The following is a 22,779-nucleotide window of genomic DNA, read 5'->3' as shown; positions in this document are numbered from 1 at the left end:
AAATTTAATATTATATTAATTAGTAATTTATCATATAATACAAAACTATTTTATATATAATTATATATTATATATAAAAAATTAAAATATATATATATGAACCGGTTTGGTTCAGTCCGATCCGATTTTAGAAAAAGAAAAATCGAAACCGGACCAATTTTGATCGATTTTAAGAAAAATAAAATTGGTACCGAACCGAACCAAACTCGGTACCAGACCAAACCCATCGGTCCGGTCCGGTTCAGTCTAGTTTACTGATTCACCAATTTTTTTTTACACCCCTAATTTTAATATGCACCATAGTAAAAAGAATTTGAGTTTTTTTCTAAGAAAATAAATAATGATGCGACAATAACTAAGGGTGATAATTCGTAGTATAGATCGTATTCATGTTTTGTCAAATTATGAACATTCAATTATATGAGTCAATCTAAGCGTGACTCATTAAGTTAAATAGTTTAGACTTTTAAACCCTAACGAGACCCATTTAAATAACGGCTGACACGATACAATCCATTTTGACCCCTTTAATAATTAATTAAAAATCTATCAACACAATATGACTCACTTCAACCCATTTAATGTAAATGGGTTGAATTGACCCACATAACCCATTTGATCTGATTAACACAATTTCACATAAAATTTAAAATATGTATTTATTAGTAGCCACAATATCTAAAAATATCAATATTTCTCATATTTTAACCTATAATAAAACCAATATCACAAACCTAACAATAACAAATATAGTTATAGGTCCAAAATTATAATGTCAACAATAAAAACATAAGCATATTAATAAGTGGAGCTATTATGCCGCCCCACTCTTACCTGCCCATCGTTTTTTTTTTTTCCTTTTTTTTCACATTTTTTAATACATTTAAATATATATTTTTTTAAAAAATATACCAATATACTTAAAATCACTTCCTTAATTATTAAGTAAAAAAAAAAAAAAAAATTAGATTAGCTGTCTACTTGAGCGGTCAAATGAGAGAGGCAAAGTAGTTTTTCTCTTAATAAATATCAACATTAAAATCCAACAATAATAAGATTATAAATTTGAAATAAAATTTAATTAGGTTATTGTGGGTTGACTGTTTATTAATAATATCTTAACAATTAATCCGTTTTGATTCGAATCTATTTGTATTAAACTAAAACTCACTAATTTTACGTTGTAATCATATTGGATTCATAGGTCGTGATAAAAATAACAGGCGATTTTTTCATAAATTATATTATTATCATTCATTTATTATCGCAAATCTAATCATTTCCTATCGTTAAAAAAATGAAATAGTGAATAGATGGTCGTAATATGATAAGATGAAGATTAAACTTTGAAATACTTACGAGCACCTACAGAATTAAAGAAAAAAACCTCAATGATTTGTGATTAAAAAAATTATGAGTAGCATCATTCATGTTGCAAATTCTCTTCAGATAAAAATTAAATGTTGTCAGCAAAGGTTAAACTGACATTACGCACCTCAGATTGCGTTAAAAAGATCACATCCCACAGTATTAGTTCTTGATGGCACACCCGTTTAGATTTAGCACTGTTTTGAACATTGTTGAGAAGGTATGGGCTACAAAACTACAGGTCGTTTACCAATTTCTAGAGTAGGCCCTGACTGGGCTTATGGGCGGGCCTGGCCTCTTTTTCTTTTCTAATTTTAGTCTCCGGGACGTCTGAACGGGCCCTTTTCATTTGGGCTTAGAATCAATGGTAGCTTCGAGGTTTTCCTCTCCAAATAATGGTATTTTAGTCATTTCAATATCCGACTCCTCGCTGTGGATATAACGTTGTCCATTTCAGATAGCCTTTTCTTTCCTCTGAAGCTCACAAGCCGTTATCAATGGCTTCCTCGCTCACCTCCACTTTCCAAACCAGGTCAGAAACCCTATACCCAGCCCTAAATATTCTCTTTCTATGTTATATTTTTCTTTGACCAAGTTCATTCATTGATTTACTTTAATGTGGTTTTTGGGACCTAGAACATTGTTGGTGCGCTCAAATGCCATCCTAGGCTTCTGGGTGGCTTGAATTTGGGAATTTTAGAATCTTCATCACCATGTAACAAGTTTCAGCTACCTAAAAAAAGCGTCGAATTGGTTTATGTTCTTAATAGTCAGTTAATATTGGGTGTTTTATATGGGTCTTCGTTGTCATTGGAAATTGGTACCTGAGTCATTAAGGTACTCTTTAGAGACATATTCCTTTAAGATTTGTGTTCTAGTGTTAAAAATGTCCCTTTCAAAAGCAATAACTGTAGCTCTAAATTGCTTATGGCGTGATTTCTTGTAGTGGGTTTTCTTCTTCAAGGTTCTAGGTTCTACCACAGCACCCTCTGATGTGCATTGGTCATTACAGTGGACTTTTATTTATGTTATACTAATTTTATTATTAATAGGGAAGGGACAATAATATTTTCTTCTAAAAATTCTCTGTTGGTTACTTCATGTCTACTTGGGTTATGCCTATTTACTTGTTTCAAGAATTTTATTTTACTTATAAAAAAATAAATTCTTTCAAAAATTGAATTCTTAACTTTTTTTTTTTTTTTTTTCATATGAAAGATTGTTTCATATGGTAGCCCCAACTAGTGCTTGCTTTCTTTTGCTCTTTCCCTAGTTGCAGAGGTTCTTTATTTTTTTCTTTTTCGCTTTTCCAAAATGCGTTGTGTACCAAAACTCGGTTCCTCTGCAAAACTTATGATCTTTTTTTTTTTTTTTTTATAGGTAAGAGTAAAATTTTATTAAAAGAAAACAATATGTATTTCCCAAGTACACAAGAAGTATACACAGAATACCAAGGCAAACACTCGGCATCAGAAAGAGATACAAGTAAATTATGCACAACATATCAAGATCTTGAGAGTTAAGAACAGAGTTTTCTGCTGCTTCAAATGTATCTTGAAATATAGAATTGCATGGCCGGGTTCAGTGGTTAATTAATAAGAAATATGATTCAGTGGTGTAATTATTAGCTGGTTCCCTTTCCCCGTTAAGAAAATGTATGAAACAGTAAAGGTAACTGTGATTCTTATGTTTCTTCTGTTTTGTTTCCAAAATTAATTGATGGAGTTTTTACTTGTCAAAAAGAAAAAGTAATTGATGGACTCTACTCAACCACACAGTAGCAGTCCTAAACATAGCAGAATGGAGATATTGCTTTATCCTTGGTATCACTCAAAGATTTCAATTCAGATTCATTCCCTTCCTACATTTCATCAGCAACTAAACCTAGAATTATGTTTAGTGTATGAGCAAGCCTTGTAATTGGTGAAGCTGTATTAACTCTGGATCAAAAGAAGCTGATTTCTGTAGGAGTATAATTATCTCACTTGATGTTAAACTCATTATCTTAAGCATGGAATATTCTGAGATTGTGAGACAACTTTCCTACCACGTTTCAGCAATTTGAGGTCTGTGTTTTTGGGCGAGAGAAATGTAAACTGTGTTTCTAGTGTTCCTGTAAATCGTGTTGGTTTCCTGAGGAAAGCTGTGGTGTGTAAGGAATCCCGAATAGGAAAGCAACCAATTCAAGTGCCATCCAATGTGACGCTCACTTTGGAAGGTCAAGATTTAAAAGTAAAGGGTCCTTTAGGGGAACTTTCACAGACCTATCCACGAGAAGTCAAGCTTGAGAGGGAGGAGTCTGGCATTATAAGAGTCAGAAAGGCGATGGAAACTAGAAGGGCCAGCCAAATGCATGGGCTTTTCAGGTAAATAACTGTCCTTTCTATTTCATGGCTTCCGTTTCAAAATTCTTCATGTCTTTTTTCTCACTGCATCGAGAGAGGAGTGGGAGAGAGAATTTGCATGGAAAAAAATTAATAAAAAGGTGTTGCAAAGAAAATCACAAATATTTTTTTACCGACCAGAAAAAATTGTGATTGTAATGGTACCCATTTCAATTAATTTGTACTTGTGCTAGGAGTGAAAGTATTTGATCAAGGTAATGTTCGCCTTGAGAATTTGGAAATCATCACACAATTCTAGAAAACTTTAGCAATGAACAGAAGTTTAGTGTTCGAAGAGAGGATGCTATACATATTAAGTGTGAACCATCATTGCTATAAAAAGAAAAGAAAACAAAAACTGAAAACCATTAGTCATTGCTCTCTCTCTCTCTCTCTCTCCCTCCCCCTGTGTAGATGGTCACTTGTTTTGATAGATTTTATGCGGTGCATAGCTTTTTTAATCTCATTGTTTAGGAACTTGAATTTCTGTTGTTTATCAAGGTGGAAAGTGCCCATCGTGTCTGTTTTAGCTCCATATTTTAATTTAAAGCAGTTGGCCATAAAATGTAATAGGTAGAGAAGTACACACACATATAGACATGAGCTTGTGTAGCTATCCTCCTTGGGAACTGACATATTCTATCAATTATGTCCTGGCTTGTTGACCGTAAAGCTACTGTAATCCATTTCTTAACATCTAGTCATCTATAGGTGCAATTAATGCATGTGGAATTTGACAGATTTATGAGGTGAAAGTTAACATATACTGGTATTTTTTTTTATGTGAAAACATTACGATGCTGGGGAAAAACATAATCACGGCAGTTTAAAAACAAAATTGGGGTCCAGGATATGAGTGGGTGGGAATGCTTTTAATAGCACCATTGGAATGCTTCATATACTGGTATGGTATGAGGAGATTTGAACTTATGGTTATTTCACAGGCTTGAATAAATGCTCCTTTATTTGTTTACATCTCCTTTAGCAGTCAGCTATTTCACATGGACATTCATAGAGGGAATGAGTGATAGTTTTAATAATTTTTTTTCTTTGAATGAATGAACTGTTCGCCTTGGACATCGTGTGGCAATTATAACTCAAATCTTCTGGTAACTGACATGATTGTTTGTGTATCAATGCATCACCAATTTTGTTTTCAGTCCCAAGCGAAGCGAATATATGAATTGCACAACTCAATGCACACATGGCAGTTGACTTGCCCACTCCATGAGACTATCTATATGACGAATTATTGATACTGACCATTCCTTGATTTACAAAAATTAGCCGTCAATGAGAATCTGGCGTGTCTCCTGTTTCATCATACTGCTCGTAATTGATCTTTTGATTCTTAATAAATGATTTACTTAGGACACTCACCGACAATATGGTGGTGGGAGTATCTAAAGGTTTCGAGAAGAAGCTTCAATTGATTGGTGTTGGATATCGTGCAACGGTAGAAGCAAAAGACTTGGTACTGAATCTTGGGTTCTCTCATCCAGTTAGGATGGCAATCCCAGATGGCATAAAAGTGAAGGTGGAAGAAAACACCAGAATTACTGTCAGCGGATATGACAAATCTGCCATTGGACAGTTTGCTGCTTCAGTTAGGAGATGGAGACCCCCAGAACCATATAAAGGTAAGGGTGTGAAATATGCTGACGAAGTCGTTAGACGGAAGGAAGGAAAAGCCGGAAAGAAGAAGTAATAGAGGTTTTGGTTTCATTGTTTCCTTCCTTGTCATCTCGTTGTGCTTGTCAAACATGAATTTGCAATATTGGGTGTACTTGCAGTGTTAACATGTAGCTGAGCCCCTTTTGTGGTGTCCATCTTCTATAGGTTGTTGGCGTTTTGATTGTATTACGAAAATGTATGGTCGTTTGTGATGTTCAATACGAGGAGGGCAGGTTAGGGAGTGAAAGTTGTCACTACCCAGCATGGATAACGAATGCAAGACTAGTTTCAATTGGTAAAGCTGGCTCTAGGCTACAGATGTGCACTTCGCATAGTGATGCACATCCTATTGTGCCAGTGGCCAACGAGTAGGGTTGTGTGGGCGGGGCATTGGACATGGGTGTAGCCGCCCCATCCGATCCCCAAGGTAATGGACAGGCAGGTGTTTTAATGTGTCAACAGGCTGGTGAAGGCCAGGTTGAGTAAACACCTGCCGGCATGTATTATACTTGTTTGTAGTAGTTTCAATGTCCAAATAGCCCTCCCTCATACCTGTCGCTTACTCTCATCGTTTCCCTTTATGTCATGGCGACCAGCTCACCACCGATATACTGTGCACTCGTGGAGGCACAGACAATAGACTCTCTCTCTCTCTCTCTCTCTAAAGATCCAGTTTGCATGTTATGATTTGTAGGACTTCTAATCTGGCACACCATCTCAAATCTCGACAAGCAAACTGATTTTGGGTGTTTTGTTTTGAGCTCTTATACTTACAAGCCTACATGGAGGGTGTATGGTGTATACGGTGGGATTTAATTTGAAGTTTAAAATTAATTTTTCTTACAAATCAAATTTATTGTGTTAGTGATGCGAGGGCATGTTCTCTGTTTTTTTTTTTTTTTTTTTCTCAGATTTAATTTGGCTTAATGCCGCCACAACTGCTCAAATTTGGACGGATTTGGGGAAGGGCAAAAAAAACCTTACCAAGGAGCGTTAGTAGGCTTTCGTTACCAAATTTTCTGTGTATTTTATTATTATTATTATTATAAAGATAGAAAGAGCATATATCCCTTGTAAGTTTCGACCATTGAATGAAATTTTGCCCTTTTTCACCTTTTCATGCCTGAGGACTGTGGACTGTTAACAGTAAATGGCATAACACTACAGCCCGTGTTAATATCCAAAAACTTGATCCTAATTATAGTTGTCTTAAATCTACTGCTCTCTCAGCGAAAACCGAAAAGAATGGAACATCAAAACTTGACAAAGGTTCATGGAGCCGTGAGGACGGTACAGCCTACTCTTAGGGTAGGTTTGAGAGGTGAGATGAGAATTTTATATTTTATTTTAATATTTAAAATATTATATTTTAATATTATTATTGTAATGAAATTTAAAAAAATTGAAGTGAGATTTAAAGAAGTTGAATTATTTATTATATTTTGTATGAAAATTTAAAAAAAAATATAATGATAATATGATATGAGAATAGTATTTTATATTTCATCCCACCCCAAACCTGCCCTAAGATTCTGAGATTTCAAACTTAATACACTTGTCAGAGAGAAAATTGACGTGTCCCAAAAGATATGGCCATGAAACTTCCATTCAAGGATCGAATAAAATCCCCGATCAATTTGATTTGAAACGTAAAACCACATCCACCACGTCTATTGGAATCCAAGGAAATGAAGGTCTGAAAAACTTAAAAAGCATTACCTACTCGACCCGATCTCTTAAATAAATGCCATATAAGGCCCAATAGCATCACAACTCATGTTCTAAGCGCATCGCACAGGTTAAACTTCTGGTCTGTATAGAGAAAACCGCAACACAGGTAGGATAACCATTACAATATTTAATTGTAATTCCCACACACCCACAGAAAACCAGCCATAGTGGGCAAAACAAGACTGAAACCAAAGCCATCAACAAAACCAAAAACTGCAGTTTGACATGTCTTTTACCAGATTTTTCCCCAAGTTGCTTCAATACCAAAAAGAGTACGCACCACAAAAAGAAAGGCAAGAGTGGGAACAGAAGCCAAATAAAAGCCATATTGATTATTGAAAACCATGTCCATAGTTAGAAAACCACAAACGTAACAACCAACTAGAGTGGGAAGTAGTACATAAATGCTAGAAACATACAAGAACAATTGAATTTCTTTATCCCAAAAGCTGTCCAGAACTGCTGAACCCTCTGTACACAGTCTTAGCTCTCATTTCCCTGCCAAGGATTACCCTAAATAATTAATGCCAAACCATTTTTAACCCCTTTGGTTCAGTAAATTACATCTGAGCGAAAAGGTGCACAAAGTGGAAGCACCAGAGCATGTAGACTTACTGAAACCACTCTTACGTCTTTCCAGCTCATTATCTGTAAATATCTTAAGCTAGGAAAGGGGTAGTATACCTAAGAGCTCGCCTCCTGGCCTGTCTCGTCGTGGACCTCAGAAGTCGATTGAAAAGATTCCTCCCTCGGTTCATTGCATCCTTTACCACTCTGACAATCGCAAAAGTGCAAAAGACGTACAAAAGTTCATTGTAACCAACAGAGATGAATGAACTATACTGAATTCGGTAATTTCTAAAATGAGTTGGATGAAAAGGAAAAAACAACATAAAAACTGAATCAGAAAGAAATTACGAGCTTCGTCTTGTATGCTCGGACAGCTTTCTCATAATCAGCCTTCCTCTTCAAGGCTTTTTCAGCATAGGGAGCTTTCTCCTAACAAGGAATGACAAATATAGAATTTCTCGGTGAATGATTTCTAAAAGCCAAAAAAATGATTTTATTGTTTCCTAAAATTACCTAAACAAACCAAATTTTATTGGTTTCCATTGAAATTGACCAAGTGAAATGAATAAGATGATACAAAAATATGATAACGGAGATATTATGATATACGCTCTTTTTTCCTTTTAATAATCGTTTTAAGTTTATAGGACTCTGTGCGTCGAAGTAGGAAAAGAGATCGGAGATCTTACAGCATCAGACATTGATTTCCATTTCTCACCACCAGCTTTCCCAACCTGCACGTTAATATATCGCAGAATAACAAATTTAACGTCGTCGCCAAACAGGAAGTTCCTGTTTGGTCGCTAGGAAACCACGGGAAAACAAAAGAAAGAAAGCGTGGCGTGAGAATAACTAATGGATTCGTTTTGAATCTTACTTTTCCGTTTTCTTTTTCCAAATTGCTACAAAAGGAACTATTAGCTCAACTCAACTAATTGACTTTGATGTTTTTGAAATTAACAACAAAACCATAACATCTAAGTATGATTTCTTAATTCTATTGTACTCAGTTTTCTCCGGATCCCGGATCCAAACTGAAGGATAGAAATACTGTAATTCAAGAAATTTAAGAGAATGAAGATCTGATTCTCACAGCTGGACCAGATTTCTGATCAGGATAGTTCTCCTTGAAGGACTTCCTGAAATCCTCCCTGTCAATCATCAAAGCCAGTAATACAAATCTCAAAACTACTTAAAAACAAAAAGAATCAAAAGCAAAGGAAACTGTGCATAGTAGAAAAATCTTCCGTATGAAGCACACGGTAAACGAGAAGTTTGGAATACAAGCTCACATGAAGATGAAGAAGGCACTGGAGGGACGCTTCGGAGCATATGGGTCCTTCTTGCTCGCCTTGTCCTTCTTCGTGTTCTTCTCGGCCTTGCGTTTCTTCAGCATCCTTTATAAGTAGACGAAGCACAGAGAGCAAAATTGACATCGAAAACTCAGGAAGCAAAATGGAAACAAAATAATCACTAGGCGAGGTTAAGTCATAGAGGAAGCTTATTGAAAAAGTAAAACAAGGAATTCAAAAGACTTAAACAGAGCGATTTTACGAAGCAAATAGAGTCATTGTTATGAGTGACCTGGCATCAAAATCGACGAAAAAAATGCGCGAATTGAAAATCATAATTGGAGAAACAACCGCAGAAGATGAGTAAAGAGACAACGCTAAATCGGAACCTAGAGATACGAAGCCGGAACACATTCACAGTAGCTAAAACTAGCGAAACATATTCGGAGCAACAAAAAAGAAACTCAAAACATTTTTTCGAAGCTAAAAAGCACGAGAAGCAGCAAAAGATTTCGGAAAACAGCTGACGCAGCAGAATTTAGACAAATAGAGAAAAACACTGTTATGAAAACAAGTGGAAACGGTTTACAGAAACTGAAACTCAGAGCTAAACCAGGACATGCAAAGGGTTACGCATCAGAGAGAGTGTCAACGAATCGAAAGAAAGAAGGAGAGAAAGAGAAACGAGAGGTTACTCAGCGTCAGGCTTCTTGTGAGCAATCGCAGCGGTTCTGGGACCTCTCATGGTGGCTTCTTGCGGAAACTGAAACGAGGCTTGTGTGTGTGTTTGTGTGGGCGTGAGAGAGTGAAAATATACAGAAAGGTATTTATAGGAAGCGGTACTGAAATGAAATGGAAATTTCACACGAAACGAAGGTCAAATTCGGGTTCAAATTTGGTATATTAGCGGGAAGGAATAATAATGCCGGTGGTGTTAGTTATATGGCAGTAGCCGGTAGGGAGTTATGCCTCTGCAGCCACTGCTGATCAGTGCTCCCGCCGGGGGCTTCTATCAGTGTATTTTGTATTTTTTTTAAATGTATTTTTTTAATATTTTTAAATATTTAAAAAAAATTATAATATTATTAAAAAAATACTTCTTTAATTATTAAATAAATAAAAAAAAAAAAATCTCAGCCGGAGCCACCAACAGCGGGAAGAATAATATTTTTGGTTACCATAATACTCGCGCGGTTGTACAAACAATACAACGTGGCTGAGTTGGGTAGACACGTGTCGTGGAGGCATATTTTCCCATTAATTTACAATAAATTATTAAATAATTTTTAGAATGGAATGTCAATAAAAATTAAGACTTGTGTAAACATTTTTATGGCATGACATCTATGATTAATCATTAGATGGAGCTCTACGTAGTCTATATTTTTTTAAAAAAATATTTAAAAGTGTTAAAAAAATGATTTGAAAAAAAAAAACAAAAAAAACACTTTTAAATATTTTTTTCAAATAATTCTTTTAACACTTTTAAATATTTAAAAAAAAAAACAAAATTCACAATATTATTAAATAAAATTTTCTTAATCACTACTTAAAAAAAAAAATAGATCGAAATAAATGAATGAAATCTCCCAACAGCATTCCTATCATTTTTCTTTTAAGAATTGCTCGATCAGCAGTATCGCTTTCCAAACACTAGTGCCCTCACTAGTACCCTCTCTGATAAATACTAGAAAAGTTCTTCTTGATTACAAGTTTATGCCAAACAATATGACTCTCGATTCTGGAAAGGAATATAGCCTCTAGTTTTTGTTCTTAGATCAACAATGACTATCTTATGATCATCAGCCTCCAAAAACTTGTTTAAGTAATTCAGTTCTTCAATTAATTAAGTAACGTGTGGTTCCATGTTGTCCTTGATCTTATGATCCTCCCACTTGTCCAACCTTTTCCTAGCTTCTTCCACCTGCATTAATATTATATTTAACATGAGATTTTAATTTCTTCCTGCATGCACCTTAATTCATTATATATATATACACATATATATGCAATTAATTAATTAGCAGCTTTGGGAAATTAATTAAGCATAATTCTTAGGATTATTAATATATGAAAAATATCTAAAATTATAATAATTGTGGTGTGCATTTATTTAACATTAATATTGGGAGATCTGGATTTGGAGTACTAATTATTAATTACCTCTTTATTCCAGTTCGTCCGAAACGTTACCACCATCAAAATGATCGTTTGCGCCACCGTTCCAACAATCATTCCCAACCATATACCCTTATAAAATACAATATTAATATTATACATATGCACCAAAATCAATCAATCAATCATTTAGAATTAATTTGCTCTCAATTATATCAGCTTATAACTAGGAAAAGTTAATTAAGATCAATTACTCACAACCTTAATTATAATGCTCTTCATCCAAGTTCAATATATATAAAAATGATATTGCAATCTTAAACTGATCTGCAAAATCCATACACTCATTTTGAAAAAAAAAAAAAAAAAGATAAATTTAGGATTGACATAAAAAAATTAATTTTTTAACAGTAAATTTAATTTTTTTTAAATAGAATACGCGGGACTACACATTTCAAGACTACATATATCATTACTCATATATATATATATATATATATATATTATTCGTTATTTATAATTAATTTTCCAAGTTGTGAATAATTCTGATAAAACTTGACAAACCGGTTCTGGATTTTTTTTTTTTTTTTTATGGGCCGGGATTGTGACAAAAAGGGCCATCAGGCTGCATGATCATCGATAATACTAGAAATAAGCTAAAAAAAAAAAAAATAGTAGTGGTACCTTGGCACCGAATTTGAAGTAAAACCCGAAAAGCGAACCCAATGGTATTCCAACCCCGTAATAGCATGCAATATTTACGTATGCAACGAAAGCTTGCCATCCACATCCAACAGCCACACCTGTACATACGTACATATACACATATATAAGTACGTACTCATGTCATCAGCGCGCGTGCATCACATTAAGAATCAATTATATATATATATATATATATGTATGTAAATTATATAATACTATGATCATATATGTTTACCAGATAAGACGGGTTGAATTCCGTTGAGGACGATGGTAAGGGAGAGAAGGGGGCACAGATCGGACACAGCAGCAGCTACAACTTCACCTTCAGTGAAGCCATAGCTTATGACATCGCGCAAAGCAATCACAATTAGCGCCGCAATCACAGAGATGAAGAAAGTGATCGAGGTCACCACCACCACTGAAAATGCCGCTGACTTTGGATTTCCTGCTCCAAGCTCATTGCTCACTCTCACACTGCTTAATTCCCATGGACAAATAAATCATTTTCTACAACTAGTTGTCGTGCATGCATTGAAATTGTGTATTATAATAGTAATTGAACTTGTAAAGGTAATCTAAATCTCATTTTAAGTGGTTTTGTATAGTGCCCACATGTTAAATGGACAATCGTTTAAAATGTGCAATATCAATAACGTGTAATTCGATATAATAAAAATTAAATAATACTAGATATTAGTGGTGGGAAAAATTTTCAAGATTCCAACTACCGCCGAATTCCAACAAGGCTTCGACTTCGAAAGAGTCAGTTGGCAGAATTTGGAGTCGGAGTCAGAGTCCTAGTAGTCGGAGTTCGGAGTTGGAGCCCATGTGAGCTCTGAACTCCGACTCCAACTCCAATATTTTTTAAAAAATTTACAATCAAAACGACGTCATTCCACTTTAAGAGGAATGACGTCGTTTCGCTCAAGCAGGAGATGTTTTGATCAGGTAACTAAACGACATCGTTTCATGAAGAAGGAGGTCCAAAATGCAGGACCCCCTTCTTCCCCCTCAGTTTCACACAACAGTCCCTAATCTTTATTTGTCTCCACACGAGTTCACCTCTCTCGTCGTATGCCGTCACCTGAGGCCGCAGCGAGCCACCTTACGAAATTCATCACAAATTGTAAAAATGATTTGTTGTTCCTCCTCAATTTGTAAGAATGTGAAATGTGATTTGTGATATGTCAAGGATCGAACAATCCTCCTCCTCCCTTTGTGAAATATGTATGATTTGTTGTTCATTTGAATGATTTGTGGTTTGCATTTCAATGATTTCGATTTTTAAGCTATTAAATTTAACAATTGAGATATTAATGTTTTAAAAAAATTGGGTGTTTTTATTCCAGGTGATGTTCACTCGAGTGTCGTTCAGATTTGTTCCAAGCGAACGTCACACAGATTCATTTGATGGAGCCTTCGCTTGAGTGTGGCTCAAGCAGACGTTCATTTTTTTGTGTTCTATTTATTTTTAAAACCACAAACACGACTAGACACATATGTTTTTCCTTTTCAATGTATTTCTAGTTCGTAGATAATTTTCATAACATGTTAAATGACGATTGTTTGTTAATTGTTTTAGATTATTAACTCAAATTATGGATACTACATTATCTTGTTGCGATTCTCCCCAAGAGGATGACGCATAGTCGTTGGTGTCACCAACAGGTATTTCAAGCCGTAGACCCCCATCTAGAGCAGCTACCTCATATGCAAGTAGTCAAGTCTCAATAGATCTAGAAGACGTTGATATGCTTAATCAGGAGGAGGAGTTGATTAATGTTGAGGTCAATCCACTAACACGACCTAGTAAAAAAAGGTCGTGGAATTGGAACATTGCACCAAAATTCCCAGTGATCGTGAAAACCTGCAGGATAGATGTCATGTGGGCAACTATGCGGTTGTCATTCGAAGAAGTAAGACACGTCAATATTAATAGCACATCTTACGAGCTATCAACGATATAAGATACACAAAGGGCTGATAGCAACTGATCAAACGAAGCTAAGTTACAAAACTTCTACGGCCATTGATGACACGTAAATTAAGAAGCTATCAATCCCTCAATACAGTGAGATGATGTTGAAGGATGTTGTTGTAGAGATGATCATGACTAATGAGATTCATTTTACCATGGTTGAAAAGACAGGCTTCCGTAAATTTGTGCACACTTTAGAGTTACGATTGCCCATGCCTTCATAGTATGCATGATTGTTTGAAGAGGCATATCAAGTAGAATGCAACGATGAAGAAAATGTTTGTCGCCATTAGCCTGAGAGTGTCATTTACGACTGATACATAAACCTCCATATAGAATGTGGGCTACATATGTATCACAACCCACTTTATTGACAGTGAGTGGACGTTGTAAAAGTGAATTATCAGCTTCAAAAAAATTGTTGATCATAAAGGTTCATCCATTGGCAAGGAGATGGATGACTGTATAAAGGATTGGAGGATCAGAAAAGTGTTTTGTATCACAGTTGACAATGCCAGTGTGAATGACAGAATCATTGATTGGTTCAAATAGAATACAACGGTAAAAGAGGACATCATTCGTGAGAACCAGTTTATTCATGTTCGATGTTGTGCCAATATCATCAATCTCATAGTTTCTGAGAGGTTCAAGGAGGTTGATGATTCTATTATTAAAGTTCAGAACCTTGTGAGATATGTGAGAGCTTCCTCCAACGACTCCTCCAGTTTAAGGCAATAGCCGAACAACTTGAGATCCCATCTTCCAGTATGTTGCAACTGGACGTTCCGAATCGATGAAACTCTACATAAATGATGTTTGATGTAGCGCAGAAGTACCAAGTAACATTCAAACGGATGAAGGTCGATGATGGGGGCATGGGATATGTTTTGCTAGAGTCAGTTGCAGAGAGAAATGGGCTCTGTGCATCAGACATAGTTGATTAAGCAAATGTTAGGTATTTTGTTCAATTTTTTAAGTTATTTTATGACATAATTACGCGGATATCTGTGGAAAAATATCTTACCACTTGCAACAAAGTTGTGTTGACATTGTGAGTTTGTTTAATGCGATAGCTATGAGGATGAAATACAAATATAATAAATATTAGGGGGATGTGGAGAAGATAAATAGATTATTATTTGTTATTACGATCCTTGACCCCCGATATAAGTTAGCGATTGTAGAAGATTGAATTAGGGACGTTCTCGGTGATGAGGATGTTAATCAGTTTATTAAATTGCTTAAATGTGATATTGATGATTTATATAGTCATTACAACAATAGTGGTCAGTCTTCAACCGAAGGTGGTAGCTCCTCATGTCCAACTAATTCGACATCTTCCTGAGATGATACACATGCACAAAGTTTAAATTTATTGCGGCTACGACTTTATCATCAAAACTGTGCATCGAGAAATATTATGCAGTGTAAGTCTGAGATTAAGCATTACTTTATGGAAGATGTCGATGCATCTAGTGATACATTAAGTCTGAGGTTAAGCGTTACTTTATGGAAGATGTTGATGCATCTAGTGATACATTCTAGATATTAATTTGATGGAAGGTGAATTCTTGCAAGTTTCCAGTCATTTCCTGAATAGCCAGAGATTTACTAGACATTCTTATCACTACGGTTGCCTCTGAGTCGGCATTTAGCATCAAAGGTTGTGTCTTGAATGCTTATCGAAGTTCATTGTCTTTAACCACTGTTGAGGCTCTTGTTTGCACATAGAACTGGTTAAATTCAACGCACTTTGGAGTAGATACCGTTGATGTCGAGAGCTATAAGCTTGAATCAGATAAATTTATGATTTTAAATTATTATTTACACAATTTTAATGTTTTCATTGTTTAATTTATAATTTATATGATTTTGTAGACCTAGCTGTGAACCCCAGACTAATTATAGATGACTGAGACGAACGCACTATGGGATGACCCCTTTATTAGTGAGAAACTCAATACCATGATTATCATCATGCAAAACTTGTAAGAATAGAGGTGGATGTGAGTTCATAATGAGTCATATTTTATCTCATATATCACTTGGCTGATGATTTATAAGTCTATAGTTAAATAACTAAAGAAAAGATTGTACATTTGATCAATAAAACTTCATGCAGGCAAATTGGAAATCACTATCGAGACATCGACTCAAATGCATGGATTGCCAAGATTGATGCAGGGGATTGTGACTATTTCATATTAGAATGAAATCTATGACATTATTAATTGGCGCTGTAAATTTATTTTAATTGCGATCTTACTTTTAAATTTAAATTTATTGTTTGCGATTTGTAGTTTGATTTTAGTCATTGTATTTAAATTTTAGTTTCTTAACTTATTTTTTACAGTATTTGTATTTTTTAATTATTTTATTTTTTTAATATTTCTAAACAGGGGTGGGCTAATCTGAATTTCAGATTGGGCCTTGGATATTAGGTCGTTGGCCTAAGCCCAATCTGAGTAGGGCAATTGGGTTGGGTAAGTCCATCTTCTACTCCAATCGGAGTTTCAAGCTTCAACTATGAGCTCTGAACTCTGATCAGAGTCGAATTCTGACTCCAATTAGAGTTGGAGTCGGAGCAGAGTTTGACCTTCGACCCTAGTCGGAGTTGGAGGTCAGATGTGGGCATTTATACTCCGTCAGAGTCAGAGCCCACCCATGCTAGATGCAGTATTAGGATATACAAGTCACACACACTTCTTTTAAAAAATAGTTTTACTACATATAGTCACTTTTGCATATTTCTTGTGCACTCCACTGATGTGATTAGTCAAATTAGTTATTTTATATTAAAAAAAAGTGACGTAATCAATTACATTAGTGGAATATATAAGAAGTACACAAAAGTGACTGCCCAAAGAATATACAGAAATAACTGCACATAAAATTTTTGTTAAAAAAAAATGGTATCCACCATTAAAAAAATAAATTTTAAGTTTATGTAAGTTTTATATTTATCTATTTTTAAAAAAAATGAGTATACGAAATTTACATATTTTAAAATTATAAATATTATTTCTCATAAAAATTATGATGAAACATGTACAGCTCTGATCTATAGATATATATTAAACGAGAGTAAGTATATTGTGCAAAGCCCATTTTATTCTCTAGGTATGACTCATGCAACTAAGAGTCTAAGACTAAGAAAAATTAGGATAAAAATTAGTAGCATATTCTGACCTACATGTCAAAGGATATATACAGATTGGTAAAATAGGTAATAAGAACGATCTAATCGAAGTAGCTAGCTAGGTGATGGTATAAGAAACTAAAGAGGCAGTAACTTTTAAAGAAGGGAATTCTTACGTATAGTTTGAATAGTGAGATAAGATGATGTATAATAATAATTAAAATAATTTATAAATAATAATAAATTTTTTTAAATTGAGATGTTTTATGAGATTTTAAAAAATGAGAGATAAAAAATAAAATAAAAATATTATAAAGTTAAAATATTATTAAAATATAATTTTTTAATATAATTTTTGTTATGCAATTTGAAAAAGTCAAATTATTTTTTATAAAAATTATAGTGATTAAGTAATAATTAGATAAAAAAATCAAATATTTAAAATTAAAAAATATTTATATTTATAATGTTTAAATATTGACGTGAGATTAAATCATGAGATGAGAAGATATAAAAGGTTTTTGTTATACAAATCAGACGTTATTCGGAGACAAATCAAAAGATATAAGAGGCAGCCGCCCAAGTTGTTATACAAATCAGACGTTATTCGGAGACAAATCAGAAGATACAAGAGGCAGCCGCCCAACAATAATCGATTGCCGTGCCGCCTAGCACAAACTTTTTTTTTTTTTATTTTTTTGTTCTTTTTCTTTTCATTTTTTTGATATATTTAAATATTTAAAAAAATAAAAATATATATTAATACATTAAAAATTATTTTTTTAATCTTTAAATAAAAAAATAAATAAACCAACGATCAAAATGAGTAGATAAAATGAAGAAAAACTAGCATTTTTCGTATATGCATGCAACATGTACAAAGGGAAGAAATAATAGACTGACCTTGCGGCAGCGTTGAACCAACGGAGATCATGAAGACCCATCCCGAGATTGTAGTGCTGCAATTAGCATTCCAATTGAGGAAAAAATAAATAAATAAATAAATAAAAATAAAAATTTCTTAATATACGAGGGGTTCAGTTTCCGGTCAATTTTATTTTTTAATGGATAGTGTTACAGCCCCCGCTGGGGCTCCCGCTGGAAGCTCTCGCTGGCGGCTGTAGCATATATTTGTTTGTATTTTTTTTTAAATTGTTTTTTATATAAATTTTTTTAATATTTTTTAATATTTTTAAAATATAAAATAAATATAAAATATTATTAAAAATATTTTTTTAATCAAGAAGTAAAAAAAAAATTATTAAAAAATACTTCTTTAATTATGAAGTAAAATAAAAAATATTAAAAAAATATTTTTTATTTTACTTTGTGATTAAGAAAAAATTATTTAATAATATTATAAATTTTTTTATTTTTTAAAAATATTAAAAATTATTAAAAATATCTATATAAAAAAAAATTAAAAAATATATATATAAAATACACTATAACTCCAGCGGGAGCACCAGCGGGAGCTCCAGCATTTTCCAAAGTTAAAATTAAATTGTCCGAACGAGCTGGCATAGCACGTAAGCATTAATTCTGCCCTAAGTTAATTGGCCTTGAACTTTGCGCCTCACGTTATCTATCCCCCTGACAATTTTTCTCTTACTAGAAACTTGCCATAGGTGATAGGCATAGCATTGTTCTGAATTAATCGCAGAGGGAAAAAAAAAAAAATTACACATAATATTTTATATAATTATATTTTAAATAAAAAATAGTTTTATGAAATATCTTATAAAAATAACATAATTTTATAAAAATATCTTATTTTATGTATTATATTATTATTTATTTTTATATTTCTTATTTATAATTTTTTTTATAAATATAAATATATTTTTTATAAAATATAAAATATTTTTTTATAAAATGTAAGATATGAAATGATAAATAATACTAAAAAGAATTTTTCTTATAATATTCTGTATCAAAACATATATTCGTTTGTAAATCTTTCTAAAAAGAATCCTTCCTTATAATCCAAGCATTTTTTTGAGGGAAAAAACACGAGGATGTTAGAAAAAAGTAAGCAAAATAATGAAAATAAGAGTAATATTAGATATAAGTTTTAAATAGATAAATTTTATATAAATTTTTTTATAAAATAATGAATCTCATTAATAAAGAATAATTTTTTTTATTTTTTTAAAATGAAGTCTATTTTTTTATAAAAATTATATGAAATTTATTTATTTGAGATTTGTATAAATTATTTTTTTTAAACAAAAAACTACTTTATCAGTACTGTGCATAAAAAACAAGATAAAAAAAAGAAGGACCTTAGCTAGCTGCAAATAATTATCTCACCAAATGGATAGAGAGTCCAAAGCCAACTCGGGGTTCTCTAGCAATCCAGCAAGCAGAACAAGAATCTGAAAATACCACGTCTCCAGGCAGAGCATCACAGCCGATGCCACCGATAACCTGAAGAATCCCGTCAAGCCTGTAAACGCCTGCAGATTGAACCCTCTCCACGTATACTTGCACCTCTCACTCTTCACTATATACACAAACTGTCCCACCACTATAATCCACCACGACAAGCTCAGCACCGTTGATGCACCCAAAAGGCCAAGCCTCATCTTGTACACTGCTAGCCAGCTGAGCACAAGGTGTAGGAAAAGCGTCGCCGTTGATATATATGCGCTAGGGATTACTATGCTTTGAGCTTGTAGAAATTTCTGGATGGGGAAGTTTGCCGCGTATGCGAAGATTTGAGGTATTAAGCCGTAGACAAAAACCGCGGCTGCAGATGCAATTCTGGGTGATTCTCCGAGAAATATTAAGATGGGCTTGGAGAATATGTAAATGATACTGAGGATGACACCCGTTGAAGTGAGGAGGATGATTGATTTTTGCATATATATGCCTAGCATGTCGTACTTTCCGGCTCCATATGCTTGTCCGCAGAGAGTCTCCACAGCACTCCCCATTCCTAACTGTTTGAACAAGTTTTATAAAGCTTGATGGATATATTTATGAAAAATAGTCACAAAGACGTACGGTACCAACAAAAGGAAAAAGTAATAATTGATAGAAAGAATATTGGATCGGGTTGAATTCAAAATTACCATGAGGCCGTATGCAAAGATTTGGATGCCAGTGTTGCCAAGAGAGGCGGCGGCAAGCTCAAGGTTGCCAAGGTGGCCGGAAAAGATTTGGGTGGACATGGACATTAGATAATTGATCATGTAAACGATAACAGCAGGAGCGGCAAGGTAGAAGAGGAGCTTCAGCTCGATCCATATAGCTGGCTGGAGACGCTGAAAGAAGGGCACGCTTGAATCGGACAATATCCTTTCAAGCTCGCCGCTTGATTGATCATGCCCTATGTCGGATGATTGGGATGACAAAGATGGCAGCCGGTTGGTTTGAAGCAAAGGTTGATGGCTGTCTTTCTGCGAAGACCCCGTGTTGTATGTAGCTAAACGTACGTACGGTTTGATAGATGATGATCAGAGTTTCCGCTGCTCGAGGCCGCACTCCTGAAGTTGGTGTTTGATATATATGAATGTGGTGGCTAATGGCGGTGGAGGAAGAAAGGAAATGTATACATGGATATATAATTGCTAGCCTCATCAGCATTCTTTGGTGTACGTTTTAAAGGGCTATATGGTAAGTGTGTGGCTGTTTGGGACTATGGTAATTGAATGAAAATGAAAGGTTCGGAAATGTGTAATGATGTAGAAGACGACACTTTTTGCATGCATGGGCAGATCATGTGCCATACTCATGGTATATATCTATTAACGTGTGTATATATGGAAATGAAGTAGTACTCGACAAAAATATGGAAACATTCTTGAAAGATGATTGGGTGATCGACCTTTTTTTTTTTTTTTTTTGGTTTTTTTAATATCCATTAAAAGGGGTAAAAATATATGAACTTTTCATTCATGCATATTAATTAAGGATTTTATGCATAGAAGAGAGATGCATACTTGAAATAACAAGAGTGGAATATATCTCAATATATTGTTAACTAGGTTTAAAAGTTAGAGAAGTGTTGCATATATAAAGAGATTTTATGGATGTAAATTTATAAATTAACGTAGTTTTATGTAACAATTTGACATATCATATCATAAATGTCAATTTATGAATTTAATTTCATAAAATTTTTTTGTAATTAAATTATTTTTCTAAAAATTATTAATTACATACTCTCTCCGCGGTCAAAGGTAGCTAGATTGTAATTAATTAGCAATAAAGTAAAATTCCTGTATAGCAATCGTCTTAAGATGCCTTTAGATGGGTTGAGAAAGGTAAATGCCCTACTTGTGTGGCTCTGTTTTTTCAAGTGTAATATTACGCATGCGAAATTATTACGAAGGTTAAACGGATTGGAATAAGTAGTTAATTTAAATTTTAATAGTTATATTATTCTTAATACTCCACTCCAATTAAAATATTTTATGTATTGGACCTCTGATGGCTTTAATATTCATTCCACTTGATCTTCAATTTTGATGCCATGCATAGGAATGTAAAAAAAAAAAAAATTCAAAAATCGGCGGATAAACTAGACCAGACCGGACCGAACAAATGGGTTTGGTGCGGTTCGTAAGCAGTCCGGTACTACAGTACTGGTTCTTAAGAACCAAAACCAGTGTGGTACGGATTTTCATATTTGGAAAACTGGTTTAAACTGAACCGGACTGGTATATATATTTATAATTTTTTATATTATATTTTATATTATATACTAAATTTCTAATCAATATAACATAAAATTCTAATCTTATTATTCAAATCTATTAATCTTATAACATAAAATTAATATAACATGTGATATAACATAAAATTAATCTTATAATTTTTAATATAACATTTGATGTAACATATAAATTTTAATCTTATAATATTAAATTAATATAACATAAAATCTTAATTTTAAACATAAATATTAATATTAAGTTATTAATATAAACTTTTGATATATATATATATATATGATAAATACATTTTTGGCATTGTAAATTATAATCTATATTCATTTTTACGCATTTGATCATATATATTCATATAAAAAGTCTAGAATTTATATAGACTATAGTTAAATTCAATATTATACTAGTATGTGTAAATTATTATAAAATAATATACTTATACTATAATATAAATATACTAATAGTTTAATATATGTAAACATCATATGATTACTAACATAGATAATCCGTAAAATTGAAAAAATCAGACCTGACCGAAACCTGAAAAATCGGAAGTTCTGGTTTTAGTAGTGAATCAGTTCAGTATCGGTTCTTAAATATTCAAAATTGGTGTATACCAGTTCGGTTATAAAAAATATAAAAATCAGACCAAACCAGACTGGTTACATCCCTAACCATGCTTGGTCACGCACGACCAATCATGGTATCAAAATAAAGGCTCATAATGCGCGACCAAGCATGGTATCAAAATAAAGGCTCGTAATTCCGATTAATAATTATGGTAAAGATGGTAAGTATTTTAATGAAAAGTTTATACAATAAGCGATTTATTTATGGCCTGCTATTGTATTGTCGTCTCTAAACTGTAAAAATAAGGTAATATAATGTTGATGCATTTTTTTCTTTTTTGCCTCAATAGTCTAGTCAAATCACTCTCTTCTCTCACATGGTGGTTCTTGGTGCATGGTAGTATACTACTTGGGATTTCATTCATGACTTTCCCAATGATAAATGAAAGGAAATAAAGAAGACGAATAATTACGAAATTCGACTCTAAGGCCTACTTCCACAAGTCTTGAGTGTCAAATTCGCCCTAAAAATGGCTAAATACAAGGTCGTCATTCTCACCCAACTTTCTACAATC

General features: G+C 33.5%; 3 protein-coding genes across 4 annotated transcripts; 1 reads left to right on the top strand and 2 right to left on the bottom strand.

Moving 5' to 3' along the window:
- Positions 1-1,800: 1,800 nt before the first annotated feature.
- On the top strand, positions 1,801-5,557 carry LOC108985202 (50S ribosomal protein L6, chloroplastic). The gene is made up of 3 exons (XM_018957403.2): positions 1,801-1,900; positions 3,426-3,734; positions 5,124-5,557. Exons 1-3 carry the CDS (start codon positions 1,866-1,868, stop codon positions 5,458-5,460), a joined length of 681 nt encoding a protein of 226 aa, XP_018812948.1. The 5' UTR covers positions 1,801-1,865; the 3' UTR covers positions 5,461-5,557.
- Positions 5,558-7,453: 1,896 nt separating this feature from the next.
- On the bottom strand, positions 7,454-9,916 carry LOC108985200 (high mobility group B protein 3-like). 2 transcript variants are annotated; one of them, XR_004801120.1, is made up of 7 exons: positions 9,715-9,916; positions 9,020-9,124; positions 8,821-8,878; positions 8,417-8,461; positions 8,076-8,156; positions 7,773-7,931; positions 7,454-7,655 (listed from the first exon to the last, which is right to left on the bottom strand). XR_004801120.1 is itself a non-coding variant. In XM_018957401.2 (7 exons), the coding sequence occupies exons 1-6, from the start codon at positions 9,762-9,764 to the stop codon at positions 7,842-7,844; spliced, it is 429 nt and encodes a 142-aa protein (XP_018812946.2). In that variant the 5' UTR covers positions 9,765-9,912; the 3' UTR covers positions 7,454-7,655. The 2 variants fall into 2 exon arrangements, 1 of the variants encoding a protein (XP_018812946.2); XM_018957401.2 differs by having other exon boundaries at positions 7,842-7,931; positions 9,715-9,912.
- Positions 9,917-10,618: 702 nt separating this feature from the next.
- On the bottom strand, positions 10,619-20,418 carry LOC109006858 (protein DETOXIFICATION 40). The gene is given in 7 exon segments (XM_035695687.1): positions 10,619-10,943; positions 11,822-11,940; positions 12,078-12,316; positions 17,863-17,881; positions 17,884-17,918; positions 19,273-19,904; positions 20,037-20,418. Coding segments are annotated over 7 exon segments (1,242 nt in total). The 5' UTR covers positions 20,157-20,418; the 3' UTR covers positions 10,619-10,865.
- Between the last annotated feature and the right edge of the window lie 2,361 nt (positions 20,419-22,779).

Source organism: Juglans regia, chromosome 1 (assembly GCF_001411555.2).
Source record: "Juglans regia cultivar Chandler chromosome 1, Walnut 2.0, whole genome shotgun sequence".
Classification (NCBI taxonomy): domain Eukaryota; kingdom Viridiplantae; phylum Streptophyta; class Magnoliopsida; order Fagales; family Juglandaceae; genus Juglans; species Juglans regia.
Note: the sequence above shows the minus strand (reverse complement) of the source record. Positions and strands in the feature narration are given on the sequence as shown.